Source organism: Piliocolobus tephrosceles, chromosome 5 (genome assembly GCF_002776525.5).
Source record: "Piliocolobus tephrosceles isolate RC106 chromosome 5, ASM277652v3, whole genome shotgun sequence".
Taxonomy (NCBI): Eukaryota; Metazoa; Chordata; class Mammalia; order Primates; family Cercopithecidae; genus Piliocolobus; species Piliocolobus tephrosceles.
Window position 1 is genome coordinate 121,278,593 of NC_045438.1, and position 18,296 is coordinate 121,296,888.

The 18,296-nt window shown below is 34.0% G+C and overlaps 1 protein-coding gene across 1 annotated transcript in view; it reads right to left on the minus strand.

Moving 5' to 3' along the window:
• The window catches only part of CD2AP (CD2 associated protein), a 156,819-nt gene that overhangs the window by 11,987 nt on the left and 126,536 nt on the right, over positions 1-18,296 (minus strand). Inside the window, exons 14-17 of the mRNA XM_023212978.3 lie at positions 12,252-12,364; positions 10,507-10,608; positions 9,236-9,417; positions 5,648-5,711 (exon numbers count right to left, since the gene is read on the minus strand). Coding sequence (XP_023068746.1) covers positions 5,648-5,711; positions 9,236-9,417; positions 10,507-10,608; positions 12,252-12,364 — 461 coding nt within the window. The remainder of the gene's footprint in view (positions 1-5,647; positions 5,712-9,235; positions 9,418-10,506; positions 10,609-12,251; positions 12,365-18,296) is intronic.

Consider the following 18,296-nt stretch of genomic DNA (forward strand, 5'->3'; position numbering starts at 1 on the left):
TACAGATGTGTACCACCATGCCCAGCTAATTTTTGTATTTTTTTAGTAGAGACAAGGTTTCACCATGTTGGCCAGACTGGTCTTGAACTCCTGATCTCAGGTGATCCACCCACCTCGGCCTCCCAAAGTGCTGGGATTACAGGTTGAGCCACTGCACCCGGCCACTAAATTACTTTTAATCAGAGACAGACTAATATCAATTTAATGAAGGTAATTGAGCAGGGCCTTGAGAATCTGTAGAATGTGGGCATTAGAAGATGAGACAAAAGGACAATCCAAGAAAACACAGTAAGAATAAAAATTCAGACATATCAATTGTAAGAGGCACAATGGAGGAGGATCCGCAAGTAAATAAAGATAACTAGGACCAAAATATAAAAACACCTCATATAGTAAGTTGTTGGAACTTTATTCAGCATGTAATGGAAAGCTCTTGAAAGTACTTGATGAAGGAAAGATTAATCTGAGATTAAATTAGAGTACTCAAGAAAGCTAAGCAGAAGATAATAAGCATCAGAACAAGATATAGTGGGGATAACGACATAAAGATTAGGAGGTAATAGGACTAAAAGTGAATGGAACTAGAAGAGAACCATGTACAAAGTACCATGTCTATATGACTATAAGGGCAACAGAAATTATCAACAGAAACAGGAAATCAAAACAACAGGAAAGGAAGATGATAAATTTAACTGAGGACATGCTAAATCTAAGTTCATGATGAAACATCCAGGGGGGACAAAAAGCCAGAAACATAGGATATAAGCTGGGAAAATACGAATTTAATTTAGAGGGGAGAGGTACTAGAGCTAATCATTAGATTCATGAGTACAGATGAATTCAAAATGTGAATGCTCAAACAGAAAAGCCAAGGATACCAGTGAAGGAATATTTACATTTAGGTTACAAGGAAGGAAGAGGAAGGCCAGGCATGGTGGCTCATACCTTTAATCCTATCACTTTGGGAGGCCAAAGTGGGAGGATCACTTGAGGCCAGGAGTTCAAGATCAACCTGGGCAACATGGTGAGAACCAGTCCCTACAAAAAACTGAAAAATTAACCAGGCATGAAAGTGCATGCCTGTAGTCTCAGCTACTTGGGAGGCTGAGGCAGGAGGATCACTTGTTCCCAGGAGTTTGAGGCTGCAGTGGGCTATGATTGTTTCACTGTATTCTAGACTGGGTGACAGAGTGACTCCCTGTCTCTAAAAACAAAATTTAAAAAGTAAAAAAGGAAGGAAGAGGAGATGGAGAAATTAGAGACAATAGGATGTAGTATCATCTAAACCAAGACAAACCTTTGACAGAGTGGCAATGGTAGAAAAAAAAAAAAAAGTGGTATGTTGCAGGAACTGAATAAAAGACCTTGAATTTGGCATCAGTAAACCTAACCTAAGATGCAAAGGGTTACAGACTGAATTGAAGGTGAAAAATCAGAGACCACAAAAGTAGACTATTTTTAAGAGGATGGGGGTTATTTTCATATTTCAACAAACCAACCTCAAGTGAAAAGAGAAAGTAACTGCAGTATATCAAGAACGCTGCTAGACCTAAATGGAGGCTATTCTTTGATTCTGAATAATGGAAAAAGTCAAGTATTTTCATGCAAAGTAGTAAAGCTGCCAATAGAGGATAATGTTGGAAATAAGGATAAAATCAAGTTTTATAATTTACAAAGTACTTTCACATAAATTATCTCAACAACTAAAGCTAAAGGAGGTTAAGTGACTTGTCTAAATTCACACAGTGTAATTTAATCCTGAAGTGCAAAGGTTCTGAAGATTGGGTGCTTCTGTTAGAAAACATTTTTAAGGCCAGGTGCAGTGGCTCATGCCTGTAATCCCAGTACTTTGGGGGGCCATGGCAGGTGGATCACCTGAGGTCAGGAGTTTGAGATCAGCCTGGCCAACATGGCAAAACCCCATCTCTATTAAAAATACAAAAAAAATTAGCTGGGTTTTGTGGCGCATGCCTGTAGACCTCGCTACTCGGGAGGCTGAGGCAGGAGAACTGCTTGAACTTGGGAGGTGGTGGTCGCAGTGAGCCAAGATCGCACCATTGCACTCCAGCCTGGGTAACAGCAAGACTTCATCTCAAAAAAAAGAAAAAAAAAAAAGGGGGGGCCAGGCACGGTGGCTCACGCCTGTAATCCCAGCACTTTGGGAGGCTGAGGTGGGCGAATCACGAGGTCAGGAGATCAAGACCATCCTGGCTAACACGGTGAAACCCCGTCTCTACTAAAAATACAAAAATAAAACTAGCCGAGTGTGATGGTGGGCGCCTGTAGTCCCAGCTACTCGGGAGGCTGAGGTGGGAGAACGGCGTGAACCCAGGAGGTGGAGCTTGCAGTGAGCCAAGTTCGCACCACTGCACTCCAGCCTAAGCAACAGAGTGACTCCATCTCAAAAAAATATATATTTAAAATTTCAGCTCCACTGCTGTTAATCATTGATATGATTTGGATCTGTGTCCCCAGCAAATCTCAGATTAAAAGTAATCCCCAGTATTGGAGGTTGGGCCAGGTGAGAGGTATTTGGATCATGGGGTTTTTGGATGATCCATGTTTGGATCACCCCCTTCATGATGAGTAAGTTCACACAAGATTTGGTTGTTTAAAAGTGTGTGGCTCCCCCCACTCTCTCTCTTACTCCCTTTCTCGCCATGTGAAATGTGTGCCCCTATTTGACCTTTCACCATGAGTAAAAGCTCCCTGAGGCCTCCCTAGAAGGTGAGCAGATGCAGAAACCATGCTTCTTCCTGTACAGCCTGTAGAAGCATGAGCCAATTAAATTTCTTTTCTTTATAAATTATCCAGTCTCAGGTATTTCTTTATAGCAATGCAAGAGCAGCCTAACACTATCATTCCGAACCCTACTTTTTTCAATCTTATAATAGGAACAATAATCCTTACATGTTGTTATGTGTGTCTAATGAGATAAGGTGCAGAAAATGCTAAGCCTAACTAATACACAGTTTAAAACAAAAAAGTTAGTTGATTCTCAGGATAAGAGCCAAGGTTTTCCAACTGCAAGTCCCAAATTCTCTCTTGTTCCACAAACTGCTGACAAAAGAAACGGGGTAAGTAATGAGGCAGATTAAAAAACAGAAGGGAGTATGAAATACTTAAACAATGGGAAGAGTCTCTAAAAAAAGGTAGGATACAACTTTCTCTGAGATATGCAGAAAGAATAATGCAAATGAAGATAAACATTAGTGAGGAGAAAAAGAAAGCTAAGAAAGATAAAGGAAATAGTTGAAATGGCCAATCATCAGTGGAGAATTAAGATAAACTCTTAAGTTAAAAATGGGAGGCAGTGAATCCACAGACATCTGTCACCACCACCAGTCCTATCCCTGAGCAAAGAATGAAAATAGCTTAACTGCACAGAAAAGAGAACTACAGGGATACCTCGTTTTATTGTACTTCATTTTGCTGTGCTTCACAGATACTGCATTGTCTACAGTCAAAGGCTTGTGGTAATCCTATGTTGAGCAACTCTATTATAAATGCCATTTTTCCAACAATATGTGATCACTTAGTATCACTGTGTCCACATTTTGACAATTTTCACAATATTTCAAATGTTTTCACTGTAATTATATATGTTATGGTGATTTGTGATCAGTAATCTTTGATGTTAATATTGTAATTGTTCTGGGGTGTCATGAACCGTATCCATATAAAACAGCAAACTTAACTGATAAATGTCATGTGTGTTCTAACTGCTACACTGATCAGCCTTTGTTCTCTCTCCTCCTCTACTTGGCCTTTCCTATTATCTGAGACAGAACAGGCCTAATAATAAAATTAGGCCAATTAATAACCCGAAAATGGCCTCTAAGTGTTCAAGTGAAAGAAATAATCACATCCCTCTCACATTAAATAAAAAGTTAGAAATGATTAAGCTCAGAGAGGAAGGCAATGTTGAAAGCCACAGCAGGTCAAGAGATTGGCCTTTTATCCCAAACAGCCAAGTTTTGATTGCAAAGGAAAAGTTTTTGAAGAAAATTAAAAGTGCTACTCCAGTGAACATATGAATAATAAGAAAGCTTAACAGCCTTATTGTTGATATGAAGGAAAGTTTGAGTGGTCTAGATAGAAGATCAAACCAACTGTAACATTACCTTAAGCCAAAGCCTAATCCAGAGTGAGGCCCTAACTCTCTTCAATTCTTTGAAGGCCGAACAGAGGTGAGGAAGTGGCAGAGGAAAAGTTTCAAGGTAGCAGAGGTTGGTTCATGTGGTTTAAGAAAAGAAGCCATCTCCATGACATAAAAGTGGAAGGTAAAGCAAGTGCTAATGTAGAAGCTGCAGTAAAGTCATCCAGAAGATCTAGCCAAGATCACTGATGAAGTTGGCTACAGGAACAAATTTTCAGTGGAGGTAAAACAGCCTTCTATTGAAAGAAGATATCATCTAGGACTTCCATAACTAGAGAGAAGTCAATGGGTGAATGTAGCTGGTAGCTTTAATGGAAACCATCACTTACTTATCATTCTGAAAATCCTTGGCCCTTAAGAATTATGCTAAATCTACTCTGCCTATGCTCTATAAATGGAACAACAAAGCCTGGATAACAGCACATCTGTTTACAGCATGATTTACTGAGTATTTTAAGCCCACGGTTGAGACCCTATTGCTCAGAGAAAAAAAAAAAAAAAAAAAAGATTATTTTTAAAATATGCATGCTCACTGACAATGCCCGTAGTCACCCAAGAGCTCTGATGGAAATGAACAAGGAGATTAATGTTACTTTCATGTCTGCTAACACAACATCCATTCTGTAGCCCATGAATGAAGGAGACATTTAGATTTTCAATTCTTATTATTTAAGATACACATTTTGGAAGGCTATAGCTGCCATAGATAGCGATTCCTCTGATAAATGTAGGCAAATAAACTGAAAGCCTTCTGGAAAAAAATTCATCAGTTTAGATGCCACTACGAACATTCATGATTCATAGGAGAAAGTCAAAACATCAATATTAACAGGAGTTTGGAAGATGATTCCAATCCCCAGGGACGACTTTGAGGGTTGAAGACTTTAGTGGAGAAAATAACTGAAGATGTGGTAAAAATAGCAAGAGAATGAGAATTAAAAGTGGATCAAACTTGAATAAATGAGGAGCTGCTTCTTTTGGATCAGCAAAGAAAGTTTTGTGAGGTGGAATCTACTGCTGGTGAAGATGCTGTGAATATTGTGGAAATAACAAAAGATTTACAACATGTAAACTTAGTTGATAAAGCAGAGGCAGGGTTTAAGAGGACTGATTCCAATTTCAAAAGAATATCTTGCCACTAATTAATTCCATAACACCATTCCCACCCTCTGGTAACCATCTTTCTGTTCTCTATGAGTTCAAATTTTTAAAATTTTTTTTTTAGCTCCCACAAATAAGTTGGAATACGCAGTTTGTCTTTCTATGCCTGGCTTATTTCACTTAACACAATTACCTCCAGTTCCATCTATGTTGTTGCAAATTACAGGATCTCATTCTTTTTTTGTGACTGAATAGTAGTACATTGTGTATATATCCAACTGAAGTAGTATAGCATAATTTGCACAGAAACCAATTATCCAGTTGGGTTGGGAAAAACATATCCAGTTTATGCTGACTAAACTCTCAATGCTGGAAGAAATGAATTACCTCTAGATTGCTTCTCATTGCCTTCTCTTCTTCCAAATCTTTTCGCAGTTTTTCCAGTTCTTTCCTAAAAACAAAGTACTTATTATTGTTAAGTCTTTCGATTAAATAATTTATTTGACTGATGTTTACAGGCTTTTTGTTACCTAACCCACCAGTTCATGGGAAAATCCTTTTAAGGGCAATAGCAATGTTAATTAAGAAAAATGTAAGATTCTCTAGTTAGAATGGTTCAATACAACAGTTAAAAATTCAGCAAAACCAAGGCAAATCTATCTGAGATCAAGAAATCAAGCAAATTCAGAGCAGCTCATGAAGACAGAAATAATATCTAACCTTTAGAAGAAATTTTCTATATTCAGCTATCATACATTTTCCAGGTTGGAAACCTCAAAACCCAAGCAATTTAGTAAAATGAACAGCAACATATCACAATACAAGGCAAGTTAACAGTTTATCTGATAAGATAACCTAGACTTTGAATTTCTCTATTTTTAAAAATTAAATACCACATTAAAATCTAAAAACCAAACAAATTAAAAACTCTAGCCAATAGTTTCTCCCCCTTAACTCATGTTTTCATCTTCCTGTGTTCCCTTCTAATCTTTCCATACAGTTGTTCTTCTTTCTATAGCTTTAAGTGAATATTCAATATTATATCTTTGCACAAATTTTAAACCATTTTCATGCTGCTGAAATTTTCATATTTATATGTGGTTTGTTATCCAAATATCCAGGTTTTTTGTTTGGCTGATTCATTATTCTGGAGACAGAAGGAGTGGGAGAAATCGAGGAATGAAACAGAAGGAATGGGAGGAATATGTTAGTATATCAAATTTCTAAATCAAAAGTATGGACATTTTCAGTCTCAACATATACTTGGAAAATTCTTGAGAATACTGTAGAAACAACAGCTTGAAAAAGTAAAAAAGAAAAAACTCATGAAGAAAAAATACATAAGGAAGGAATTTTAAAATTTTTTATGTAACGTTTCAAAACTAACTTCTTAGCAATAATTTCTTAGTGATATCTAAGCTATAAAGATCTACTATTATAAGAGTAAAACAAAAACCTCTGAACTCCAAGTCAACTAAAGAAATAAAATATTACCAGTACCTCTAATATCCCAAAAAGTGACCCTCTTTCCTTTATCCTATTTCCCTCTCTTCCATAGAAAAAGTTTTATAGTATTTGTTATTATTCCTTTGTTGTTCTAATTTTGTCACATGCAAATGTATTCTTAAAATAATATACTTTCTGGTTTGGTATGCTTTCCAACTTTATATAAATGAAATACACTGATTGCGTGTATGCTTCTGACCTGCTCCCTCCTCTCAATATTTAGATTAATTCATATTGATGTTGAAATTTACTATTGTTGTATGCTGTGTAGTATTTCTCTATTAATGTATCAACAGTGTTTATCCCTTCTCCTGCTGATGCAAGCTTTTTAGATATTTAAAAAAAAAAAAAACTGCCATCCAGTTTCACTTTTCCAGAGAAACTGAAGATACTGAAAATAACCTTTGGAAAGACTTCTAAAATGTTTTATATTTTAAAACATATATATATATATCTCAGAAATATTTTATCCGTTCTAGAGCTAATTTAAGAGCACCTATGGGCAATATGTATATGTAAAACAGTGCACAGTATAAAAAATGTAAAACAACAAAATCCAATCAGGAGAGTTCTCTAACTGGTACATGGGTGGCAATTAATAAATATTTACTGGACAAGTAAACTTACAGCTTATAATGTGCATGTTGCAGAATCTACTAAAAGAATCTTTCAACACAGATAAACTGAAGGATTCCAAGAAATACCATCATGTATTGAATTATAAACTCTCTCTATATACATAACATATAAAATATATAACATTTTAAAGTAGACATTCAAGATATAGTTTTTGTTTCTAAGAAATACCTGTAAAAGTGTTCTGCAAACTCCAAATACCTTATACTGTTAATCTCAATATTGTTTTTAACAAGATTCCCAGGCCAACTTAAAATTGGAAAAGAAATGATAAAATCAGGCTCAGAGGTAACATGGCCTCTGGCTATAACTTTTATGTGCTTGATTTTTATTTTTTGTTCTTTTATACTTTTTATTTGGCCACAACTTTTATACTGTATTCCAAGAAATCTTTTTAGAAGGGAAGTTGAAGACAAGGTATGAGCACCCTCACTCTCAATTCAATTAGATTAGCTGCATTTTTTTTTACAAATCTGCTTTACCTACTGGGCTTTTGCAGAATTACGCTTAAAATGTCAACAAGTTTTAAAATTCAAATACTAGTGGTTATAGAAAAGATCTTGGCCAGGTGCAGTGACTCATGCCTGTAATCCCAGCACTTTGGGAGGCCGAGGCAGGCGGATCACAAGTTCAGGAGATCGAGAATATCCTGGCTAACAAGGTGAAACCCCGTCTCTACCAAAAATACAAAAAATTAGCCGGGCGTGGTGGTGGGTGCCTGTAGTCCCAGCTACTCGGGAGGCTGAGGCAGGAGAATGGTGTGAACACGGGAGGCGCAGCCTGCAGTGAACCAAGATCGCGCCACTGCACCCCAGCCTGGGCAACACAGCGAGACTCTATCTCATTTAAAATAAAATAAAATAAAATAAAGATCTCTAAACATAATATGGGTTTGAGTTCTAGCTATGTCATTTAAGAACTGTGTGATCTTGGCTAAATAACTTTATCTCTATAAACTTTTATCTCTTCATTTAAAAAGCCAGAGGGGGAGCTCACCTATAATAGGTGATCTTGTAAATTTGTTTTAGCTCTAAAAAGTCCCTAACTTTCAACTACGGTATGTCTCAACATATACCATACCAAAAAATTTTCAGAGTTAAGGGAAGGGTTTTAGAGATCACCTATCCCGACACATTCATTTTATAAATGTCCAACTCAACCTCGCAGAAGCACTGATCAAATCCTCTGAAAACTAAGTTAACTATATGTATAGATACATAACCAGATCCAAAATACAGTATTTTTCCTAGCAGTTTAAAAACTAATCATATCTGACCAGAAGATTTCCAGCCTAAAATTATGGTTATGTATGTACGTTTTCCACAATCCACCTACAAGAATAACTTCACCAATTTAACTTTTTTGCCAAAAAGAGAAAAGCACTGTTAATGAAAATTTCTTTGAAAATATATTTGCTCATACCAGAGACTTTTGTTTGACACAGTCTTGGTTTTGTTGCCCAGGCTGGAGTGCAGTGGCATGTTCACAGCTTACTGCAGCCTTGACTTCCCAGGCTCAAGAGATCCTCCCACCTCAGCCTCTTGAGTAGCTAGGACTACAGGGATGTGCCACCAACCCTGGCTTTTTCTTTTTCTTTCTTTCCTTTTTATTTTTTATTTTTTTGCAAAAATGGGGTTTTGCCATGTTGTCCAGGCTGGTCTCGAACTCCCGGACTCAAGCAATCCTCCAACCTTGGTCTCCCAAAATGCTGGAATTACAGGAGTGAACTACCACACCCAGCCACAGATTAGATTTTTACTTAATATGGTTTGAAAAAAAATTCTTTACGCATGGGTTAAGTAGTACTCATAGGAGAAAAGAAGGGCTACTTACCCGTGATCCTTTTTCAGTGCCTCTACAATGCACAACAATTCAATAATCTGGGCTCTAAGTTCATCCAGGCAATTTTTTTTCACATCATCTGTTTCTACTTTAGCTTTGATTTCTAATGGAGTCAGGAAAGCAGTTGTATTTGCTTTAGAAGCACTGGAAGGTGTTGAAAGGTACACTGATGGCTGAAAACACACAAAATTTTTTTTTTCTGACTTTAATATTATATTTAAGTTCAAAAGATTTTTACATCAAGAAGAAAAACAATTAAGTACTTCAAGATAAATGGCAAATTTGGAAATTCAAAAGCAATTTGATATTCACAACTGGAAAAACCGCCAGACAACTCAAGAATAAATTTATAATCATTAGTGGTTTTTGTAGGAAATGACAATTTCATTAACAGAAGAAAAAAGGAAAAAAGAAAAACCCATCAAATGCATATTATCGATGGTTCGCCTAGTGAAACAGGAGCAAGAACATAACAGCACTATAAAGGTATTATTTTTTCTTCCATATTCAATACTTACTGTTTGGAATGTCCAAAGAGCTTCACTTAAAAGTAATTGTGAACAATATAATAGGTTCAAGAAGAGTCACTAAAATGAGTCCATAGCCTGACACCTCATAACTATTTCACTAAAAAAATAGCAAGTCACTTTAATAGAATTTTAATAGACTGCTGACAGCTTAGAGAATCAGACTAAGTGTATTTAATAAATTGGAAACACTCTGACAAAAATGCCCTAAAATGAAATAGAGAAATAATTTGGGAGGAAACCTAAATGACCTTAAATGTGTGTCAGTTGTGGTGAAACTATGTTAAATAAAAATGGTAAAAATTTTGACAAGACATCTAACACATGTAACAGATGAAAGGATTCATGTACATACAGTATTCTGCCATTCATTCCACTATATACTGAATGCTTAATTATTGTACTAAGCACCAAGCTAGGTAAATACTACACAAGTGTTCATTTCTGACCTTAAGAATATATGTTTAATGGAGAAATGAAATAGATGCAGAGATCTATGCCTTTAAAAATATGAAATATGTAATATTTATTTTATTCAATTAAAATGTAAGCTCTTTCAAAAGTATTTGCAGAAAATAGTCTGACGAAGCTAAACAACTCAATTTTTTAGCAGTAATTATTTCATTTCTTGGCAGGAGAAATAATTCTTCCTAAAGAACAACTTAAATTACCTGTGTTTGATGTCCACAAAGAATCCCAGAAAGTCAACAAACCTTAACCCACAATGCACCTCACCTTTGGAGAATAGCACGTATCCTTTTTTAATTCAGATGGCTTTAGGTTGACACTGTCTTCTTCTTTTGGTAACTTCAAGATTTTTTCGGGGCTGTGAGATGGCTAAATGATTTTTTAGAAGTGAAGAGACATAACAGACCAAAGAAAAGAAAAGGTAGTAAGTCTTTGGATAATAAAACAAGTAATTTTTATGGATTTTTCAGCTGCTACTGTTGCTGATATCCCATTATCATTAATAGGATGCTACATACTTTCAAGCTGAATAACATAGTTACGTATCTTGAGGGCAAAAACAGCTTGCCTCTTAGCAGCAAGGATTTTCTCCATTTAGGTAATTTTAAAAGTACTATAGTGTTTAAGAGCTAATATATTAACATTACATTACCACCAGTACTCCAGGCAATGTAGAAAAAGCATACAAAGAAGTTAATACATTTAGACATGAGGATAAGTACTACAAAAACAATGAATATTTCACAACAATCATCAGAGAAATACAAATCAAAACTACAATGAGTTATTACCTCACTCCAATTAAAATGGCTTTTATCCAAAAGATAGGTAACAACAAATGCTGGCAAGGATGTGGAGAAAAGGGGAACCCTCACACACTGCTGGGGAGAATGTAAATTAGTACAACTACTATGGAGAAAAATTTGCAGGTTCCTCAAAAAACTAAATATAGAGCTACCATCTGATCCAGCACTGCTAAGTATATACCAAGAAAAAGGAAATCTGTATATCAAAGGAATATCTGCATTCCCATGTTTATTGTAGCACTATTCACAAGAATATAGCCAAGAATTGGAATCAACCTAAGTGTCCATTAACAGACAAATGGATAAAGAAAATGTGGTACATATAGAAAATGGAATACTATTCAGTCACAAAAAAGAATGAGATCCTGTCATTTGCAACATGGATAGAACTGGAGGTCACTATTTTAAGTGAACTAAGCCTGCCACAGAAGAACAAACTTTGCATGTTCTCACTAAAAAAATTAAAACAATTGAACTCATGGAGACAGAGAACAGAAAGATGGTTACCAGAGGCTGGGAAGGGTGTTAGTCGGGTGGTGGTAGGAATAGGGGAATGGTTAATAAGTAAAAAAAAATTGAATAAGACCTATTATTTGGTAGCATAACAGGGTAACTACCAGTCAAAAATAATTTAATTGTACACTTAAAAATAACTAAGAAGACAATTTGGATTGTTTGTAACACAAAAGACAATTGTTTGATGTGATGGGATACCGCATTTACCCTGATATAATTATTCTGCATTTCATGCCTGTATCAAAATATCTCACATAACTCATAAATATACACATCTATTATGTATCCGCTGAAGTTAATTTTTAAAATTTAGAAAAAAGAAAAAAAAAACTGAATAATTCAGGGGAAAAATTTTTCTCAATCTTTCCTAAAGTGAGTATCTGCTGAATTTTAGTAACTGTTGTTGAAAGACAAATCAAACAGGTTCTTCCTTTGTCACCCTTTGACCCTGTGCTCTGTGGCTACAGCCTCATGATAATTTCCTTCTGATTCTGTAACCTTCCATTCCAGACCCTGTTGGAATGAACACAGCTCTCTCCCTCTATCTCCTTAAATACTAGCATTTGCCACTTAAGTATAACAGTTATCATCCCGATTGTTAAACTGAGGTAGAGCTACAAATCCTCTATCTTCAAATGGACTCTGCATTTGCTAAATCTACTGTAGTTTAAGACAATTAGGTGAACTCACAGAATGTCCACCATTGAAACGGCCCGGCAATCTTCTTCCAGGCATCTTTGGTCTATTTGCAGTGAGATGAAGCAAGTTCTCTGAGGAAGCTATGTCATCAAAATTTACAACATCTAGAAAATAAAAATAAACATTATTTACTAAGAGAATTGTACCTTTTTAAAGGTAAAAAATAATGTTTCAGTTTTTGGACAAACTATAAATAAAAAGAGTACCACTACTTTGAAGAATTCACAAATTGACCTGTGCTTTTCATATGCATTTGGAAAACAACACTCGCCCTTAAAAGAAAAAAAAAAAAATCCTCTTTACCTGATATATTTATATAGTATATGACTTTATTAACACTATAAAGGTTGTTACCAGTAGAGACCTAGACCTCAACAAAAAGCTCTTAGTGAAAAATCTGTATCATAAAATGTAGTAGCATAAAACACTCATCAAGTTCCTCACAAAGATCTACTTCTTAAACTCATAATAAATTACAAGATCTCAGAAAATCAGCATGTAAAATTGTTTTGAACTTCAAGAAGTAGAATATTCGAATGTTAAGAATTCAACTTTATCTGGCACCCTGCCACTTTCGATTTGTGTTTCTCAATATAAAGCAAAAGCATGATTTAATGTACCTTTATGTGTATATGTATGTGCACAGTATTAGGTGGGACTCAAACTGTTTATAGTTCACTGCACCTTTGCTTAGACATTATCATGTTTAGCAATCATAAGATGGCTTCAAATCTAAGGCAAATCAGATTCCAAAAAAAAAAAAAAAAAAGCTACATGGATTACCAACTTACTTCCTCATCATCAAAGGCTGGCAGACCTTTGACCCAGTAACTTGGGTTTCAGGACAAATCTACTCTAAAACAATGATATATAATACTTTGCCTTTTTCTAGATGACTCAGAAGTCTTGCTAAAGGAAATATCTTTAACTCTGAAGCCCAGATATCTATATATGAATCAAGAACCCAAAAGGCAAACTACTACAGATACTTCCATTTTCAATATAACCTTCCTTTAATTCAGATTCCAAACTCAGGATATTAACCACAGCCAAAATTTTCTACCTAATAGTAGATTCCTTTGGTCTAATCGTCCAGATCTGCATTAATTCTTCACATTACCATCTGCCTAGGTGTTTATAATACTTGCTATCAGATATGTGCATTAATTCTTCACATTACCATCTGCCTAGGTGTTTATAATACTTGCTATCAGATATGTATATGTTCTTTGTTTCTTTAAAAAGATATAGATACTCATCACTGCCCACAAAATTTATTCATCAACTTTACTTATTTAGAGAATGTTTTTAAGGGATGGAGGACACAAAGGTAAGGCAGAAAAAGAGGCATCACTGTTTGGTAATATGCATTTTATAACAACTAGAAGAATTGGCTGATAACTTAATTTTTTCTATCAATTTCTTTGTGTGTTCTCACTTGTATCGACTTAAGCTGATTCATTAAAACAGATACTCTAATATGCTTGATTTAATATTTGTTTTGAGTCTTTAGATAATTGTAAGTAATCATGAAATATAACAAACCATAATAATAAATGACAACGAAAAATGCATTATATAATGTGAAGGTTGAATTTAAATATATGTTTAAATGTCATGTTATTTGTAAATATCATAAAGAAAGCAATCAGTATTTTTAAAAGATGTTAAAATATGTTGTAGTTTGAAGGGTGAAAATTGCTTTTACACTGATGTGTGCATTAATAATCCACAAAGAAAAAACCTTAACAAGTACAATCCAATCATTTCAGCCTATTGAGATTATTTTCAAATGCATATTTAAGCAACTTGCAGAAAGAAAAAGAAACAAACAGAAAAACACAGGAAAAGACAAAGAAAAATGAAACTGAAAGGGTAAATAAAACATAGATTTACAAAATTATACACCATGCTCATGTAAAATGTCTTCTGTATGTCCAGTTTTGAACTACGACACCAAGACAAGTAACTTTACTATTCTAAAACTCTCTCAGGTTCTCCATTTAAGCCATTGGGTTAGTAAAAAGGAACAGTGCACATTTTGGACTCATGACTTATCTAAATGCTTATAAATTTACCTAAGAGGGATAACAATGGATTTACGCTGTACACATAACAGGCATGACAATCATTTGGCTTTTGCAATCACATCTGTCACTCTGCCAGCCACTTACAATCTGCATGTTGCTAGGAACACATAAAATTTTTAAAAATCAAAGTGAAATATCCCATTTGGAGAGAAAATAAACTGATTTTTATGGTTGCCAATTTTCTTCAAAAAAAATTATCAAAAGAATATTTGAAACGAATCAGGAAACTTTTCCAAAATGAATTTCATTTTCTCTAAAAATGGAAAACCAAAAGGGTTAGAATAAATAGACAGACAGACAAGTACACTTTCAGTAAAATTACAAAGAAAAATCAATGTGCACCACCTATTTATATTGAAAATACTATTTTGATTGCTTTATAAACTTTCATCTTACCAAAATGGAGAAGGGTAGAATAATTTCCTGACACGTAAGAAGGGAAACATGGCAAACAGGCTAGGAAACAAAATCTGGAAAGAAAAGTCAAGGATAGGAATGTCTAGAAAAAAGACTAAACCAAAATAATTATTTTACAAAACAGGAAAAAAGAACAGCTGTAGAATGAATAAAACCATTTCAATGTTTGGCATATAACTATTTGCAGGTTATCTAACTTACACAAGATGTGTATTAGATTTTAGGTTTATTCCTTTGTCTTTCAAAGGGAAAAATTAATATTAGTATTGATTTCAATATGCATTAAGCTAGAAAGTCCTGTTTTATTACTCACTGAACACCAAGACAGCTTCCAAAAGGATGGCTTAGTGCTTTAAGAGGCCAGAGTAATAAATCAGCATGTTACACCTCATAATGTAGTTATAACTAAAATTAAATCAACTTTTAGTCAAGTTTTAGTCTTTAGCCCACGATAGAAATTACAATGATGAAAATCAATTTTAATTCTACGGTATCAAAGAACAAAAATATGTTAAATATTACTTTAAAATATCTCACTATAAAAATATGACTCAATACTACCTTCAAAATATTTCATACATAAATAAAAATGCACTAATGTCTTATATGATACTTACAAGTCTTTAATATGGCATGATCAAGGAAACTATTAGAAACCAATTTTTTTTAAATTCTAGTTTAGACATAGGCTGACTTTTTATAGTATATGCTACTCAACAGGTACCTACTAGAAAAATTCCACCATAAATTATTTCCAGAAGAAATGATTAAATATTGGAAAAGAAATTTTTAAAAAATAGATCAACTATCAAATAAACCAGAAGAAAAAGAAATGTGTTTCCTTATTCAACAATGAATGCTACCGTCAAATAATATGTTTCTTTAAAATTGCTTTTTTTTGGTTTGTTTTTGAGACAGGGTCTCACTTTATCATGCAGGCTGGAAGGCAGCGGCATGATCAAGGCTCACTACAACCTCCAACTCTCAGCCTCAAGCAATCCTCTCATCTCAGCCTCCCTCCCTAGTAGCTGGGACTACAGGGGTGTGCCATCATGCCCAGCTTTTTTTTTTTTTTTCTGTAGAGACAAGGTCTCACTATGTTGCCCAGGCTAGTCTCTAACTCCTGGACACAAGCAATCTTCCTGCTTTAGCCTCCTAAAGTGCTGTGATCACAGGCATAAAATTGCCTTTTAATCATAGAAAATCTTACCACAGAAAAACCACCAAAAGATAAAAACACTACACTGTAAGGAAACTTCATCAGCTGGGCTTTCTTAATGTAATAGCCATGTTACTATAAAATTTTCTATCTTATATTTTAAAACTAAGTTGAAGATAATTTTATTTTACAGATAACGTACGATTTTAGAAATACGTGGACCACACAAGCTTTACTATTAATTAGTAGTGGTACCGAGATTTCCCTTAAACCAATTTGAGGAAGTGTTTGTAACAGAGAAAAAAAAAACTGTAAGCATAGTTTTTAAACAGCTCTGATATTTAAAAAACTACATGATCTATGACAATATATATGAAGAAACTAAAAAGTTATGTCATGTCATTAAAAAAAGAGAAAATCTGAGTGTTTTGGATATGTCTTTCTTACATGTACAAAAGTCAGAGTCTGTATTTATATACATAGTTTATATGTACACATAAATGTTTACATATGACTTTACAAATAAGAAAATCGTATCTGAGAATAGAGTCAGGGATTTATATCCTTTATAGATTAGAACAAAAACAAAATGGGATGGGTTTAATTAACAATGGAGGAGGCAGGAAAGAAGGAAAATAACATTTGTAATAACTTCCATGTCAGGTACTCCAGTAGACATATACATGTACTGAATCGTTCCATTGTTAGTTAAGGGAAAAAACATAAGGAAACTTTCTATCAACAATCAACTAATAAATAAAACCCCTTTTGTTAACAGCAAAGTCAGTGCACTTTCTATTATTTCACCTCAAATTATTATGGTACATAATAATGAAATTTTCAATACGTTTTTCATGTATGTTTTCAACTTTCAAAAACATATTAAAAAGGCTAGATTCACACATTATATTTGAGGCTGTATTTGAGCCAAAATACTTTTTTTAAAGTATTAACATCACAGAAGAGACAGAATACTTTTATATTACTAATACTAGGAATATATGATAGTCTAACTTAAAAAGGTAGCAGGAATCTCTGATTTAATGTTTAGGACATACACTATTTACTTCCATCAATTATGCCTTTTATCTTAGCATGCAACTGTGCCTAAAACACTACTGAGGATATAAAACTTGCTCAGTAAATAATCTGATACTTAACATGAACTAAATTCCCAGCATTTGTATTTTCTGAACTTTACAGGGTCTAAGTGTAGTACACCAAAGGTAGTACAATTAAGTGGAAGGAATAAAGAAGAGCAGCCTGAAAGTAGCTGTTAGTTTTCTGACTTGGCTAAGTCTCAGTATCTCTAGATTATTTCCTTATTTATTTGAAGAAAAGAAGAAACCAGAAATAAGATGTTTTCACACCCTGTTCCACAAAGTCTCTGTTTACTATATGGGGAGTAAATAACAGCTATGTATAAAAGATAGAAATAGGGCCCCCCAAACCAAGTAAAAACAGAACTTTCCAATCATCAATAGTTTGAAATTATTACACATATTATTTTTACTAGAAATATGGCAGTGTGTTGTGACTCTATATAAAAAAAGTTTTGAAAAAAAGAAAATGTTGTAATTTACTTAAATTAAAAAAAAAATCCATTACCTTGATGTAAACTAAATAAAACATTCAAGATGAATACAAAGCAACAGATGCAGATTCCAGATGTTACTCCTTCAATTCCCAAAGGGAGTCGTCAACATTTAAAGACTTGTGTGATAAAGATCCCACAAATTTGTGAAAATTAAAAATACAGTTGCAATAATTTATTTCCAGAGTTAAAATTGGCTAAATAATCTGCTTTTCTTCAACTATAACTTATGAAACACATTTCTAGCTATATTTTAAATCAAACAGAAAACAATATGAACTGATCAAATTCTATTTACTAATAATAAGCTCAATAAAGAAGAGCAAGATCTTTTAAAACATGAGGATTCTTTTTCTGTTTATTGAACAATTAATAAGGATAATTTTCACCATATAAAATATACTGAATAAATTTCAATGAATTTCTCTAAAATACAATCAACATTTCAATTCCCAGAAATTAGTAGTAAATATAGCTTCATCCATAGCAAGCGGGATCCAACTATACGACAGAAGGATCTATAAGATATTCAAATAAAAAGACTGAAAGGAGGCCACACTTTAAGTCAGAAACTTTGCATTTGCAAACTGAAAGAGGTAAGAATAAGGTCACCTGAAAAAACTTGAAATGTAATAGCATATTTTATAATAAGGTAATAAAAAACATCTAAGTGTAACTGGCCTTGAAGTTTAAATGTAAACATGAAATGTTAACAATGAAGCTAGAAAAATTAAAACATTAAGATTTCTTAAAAATACCACAGAGTAAAAATGAAA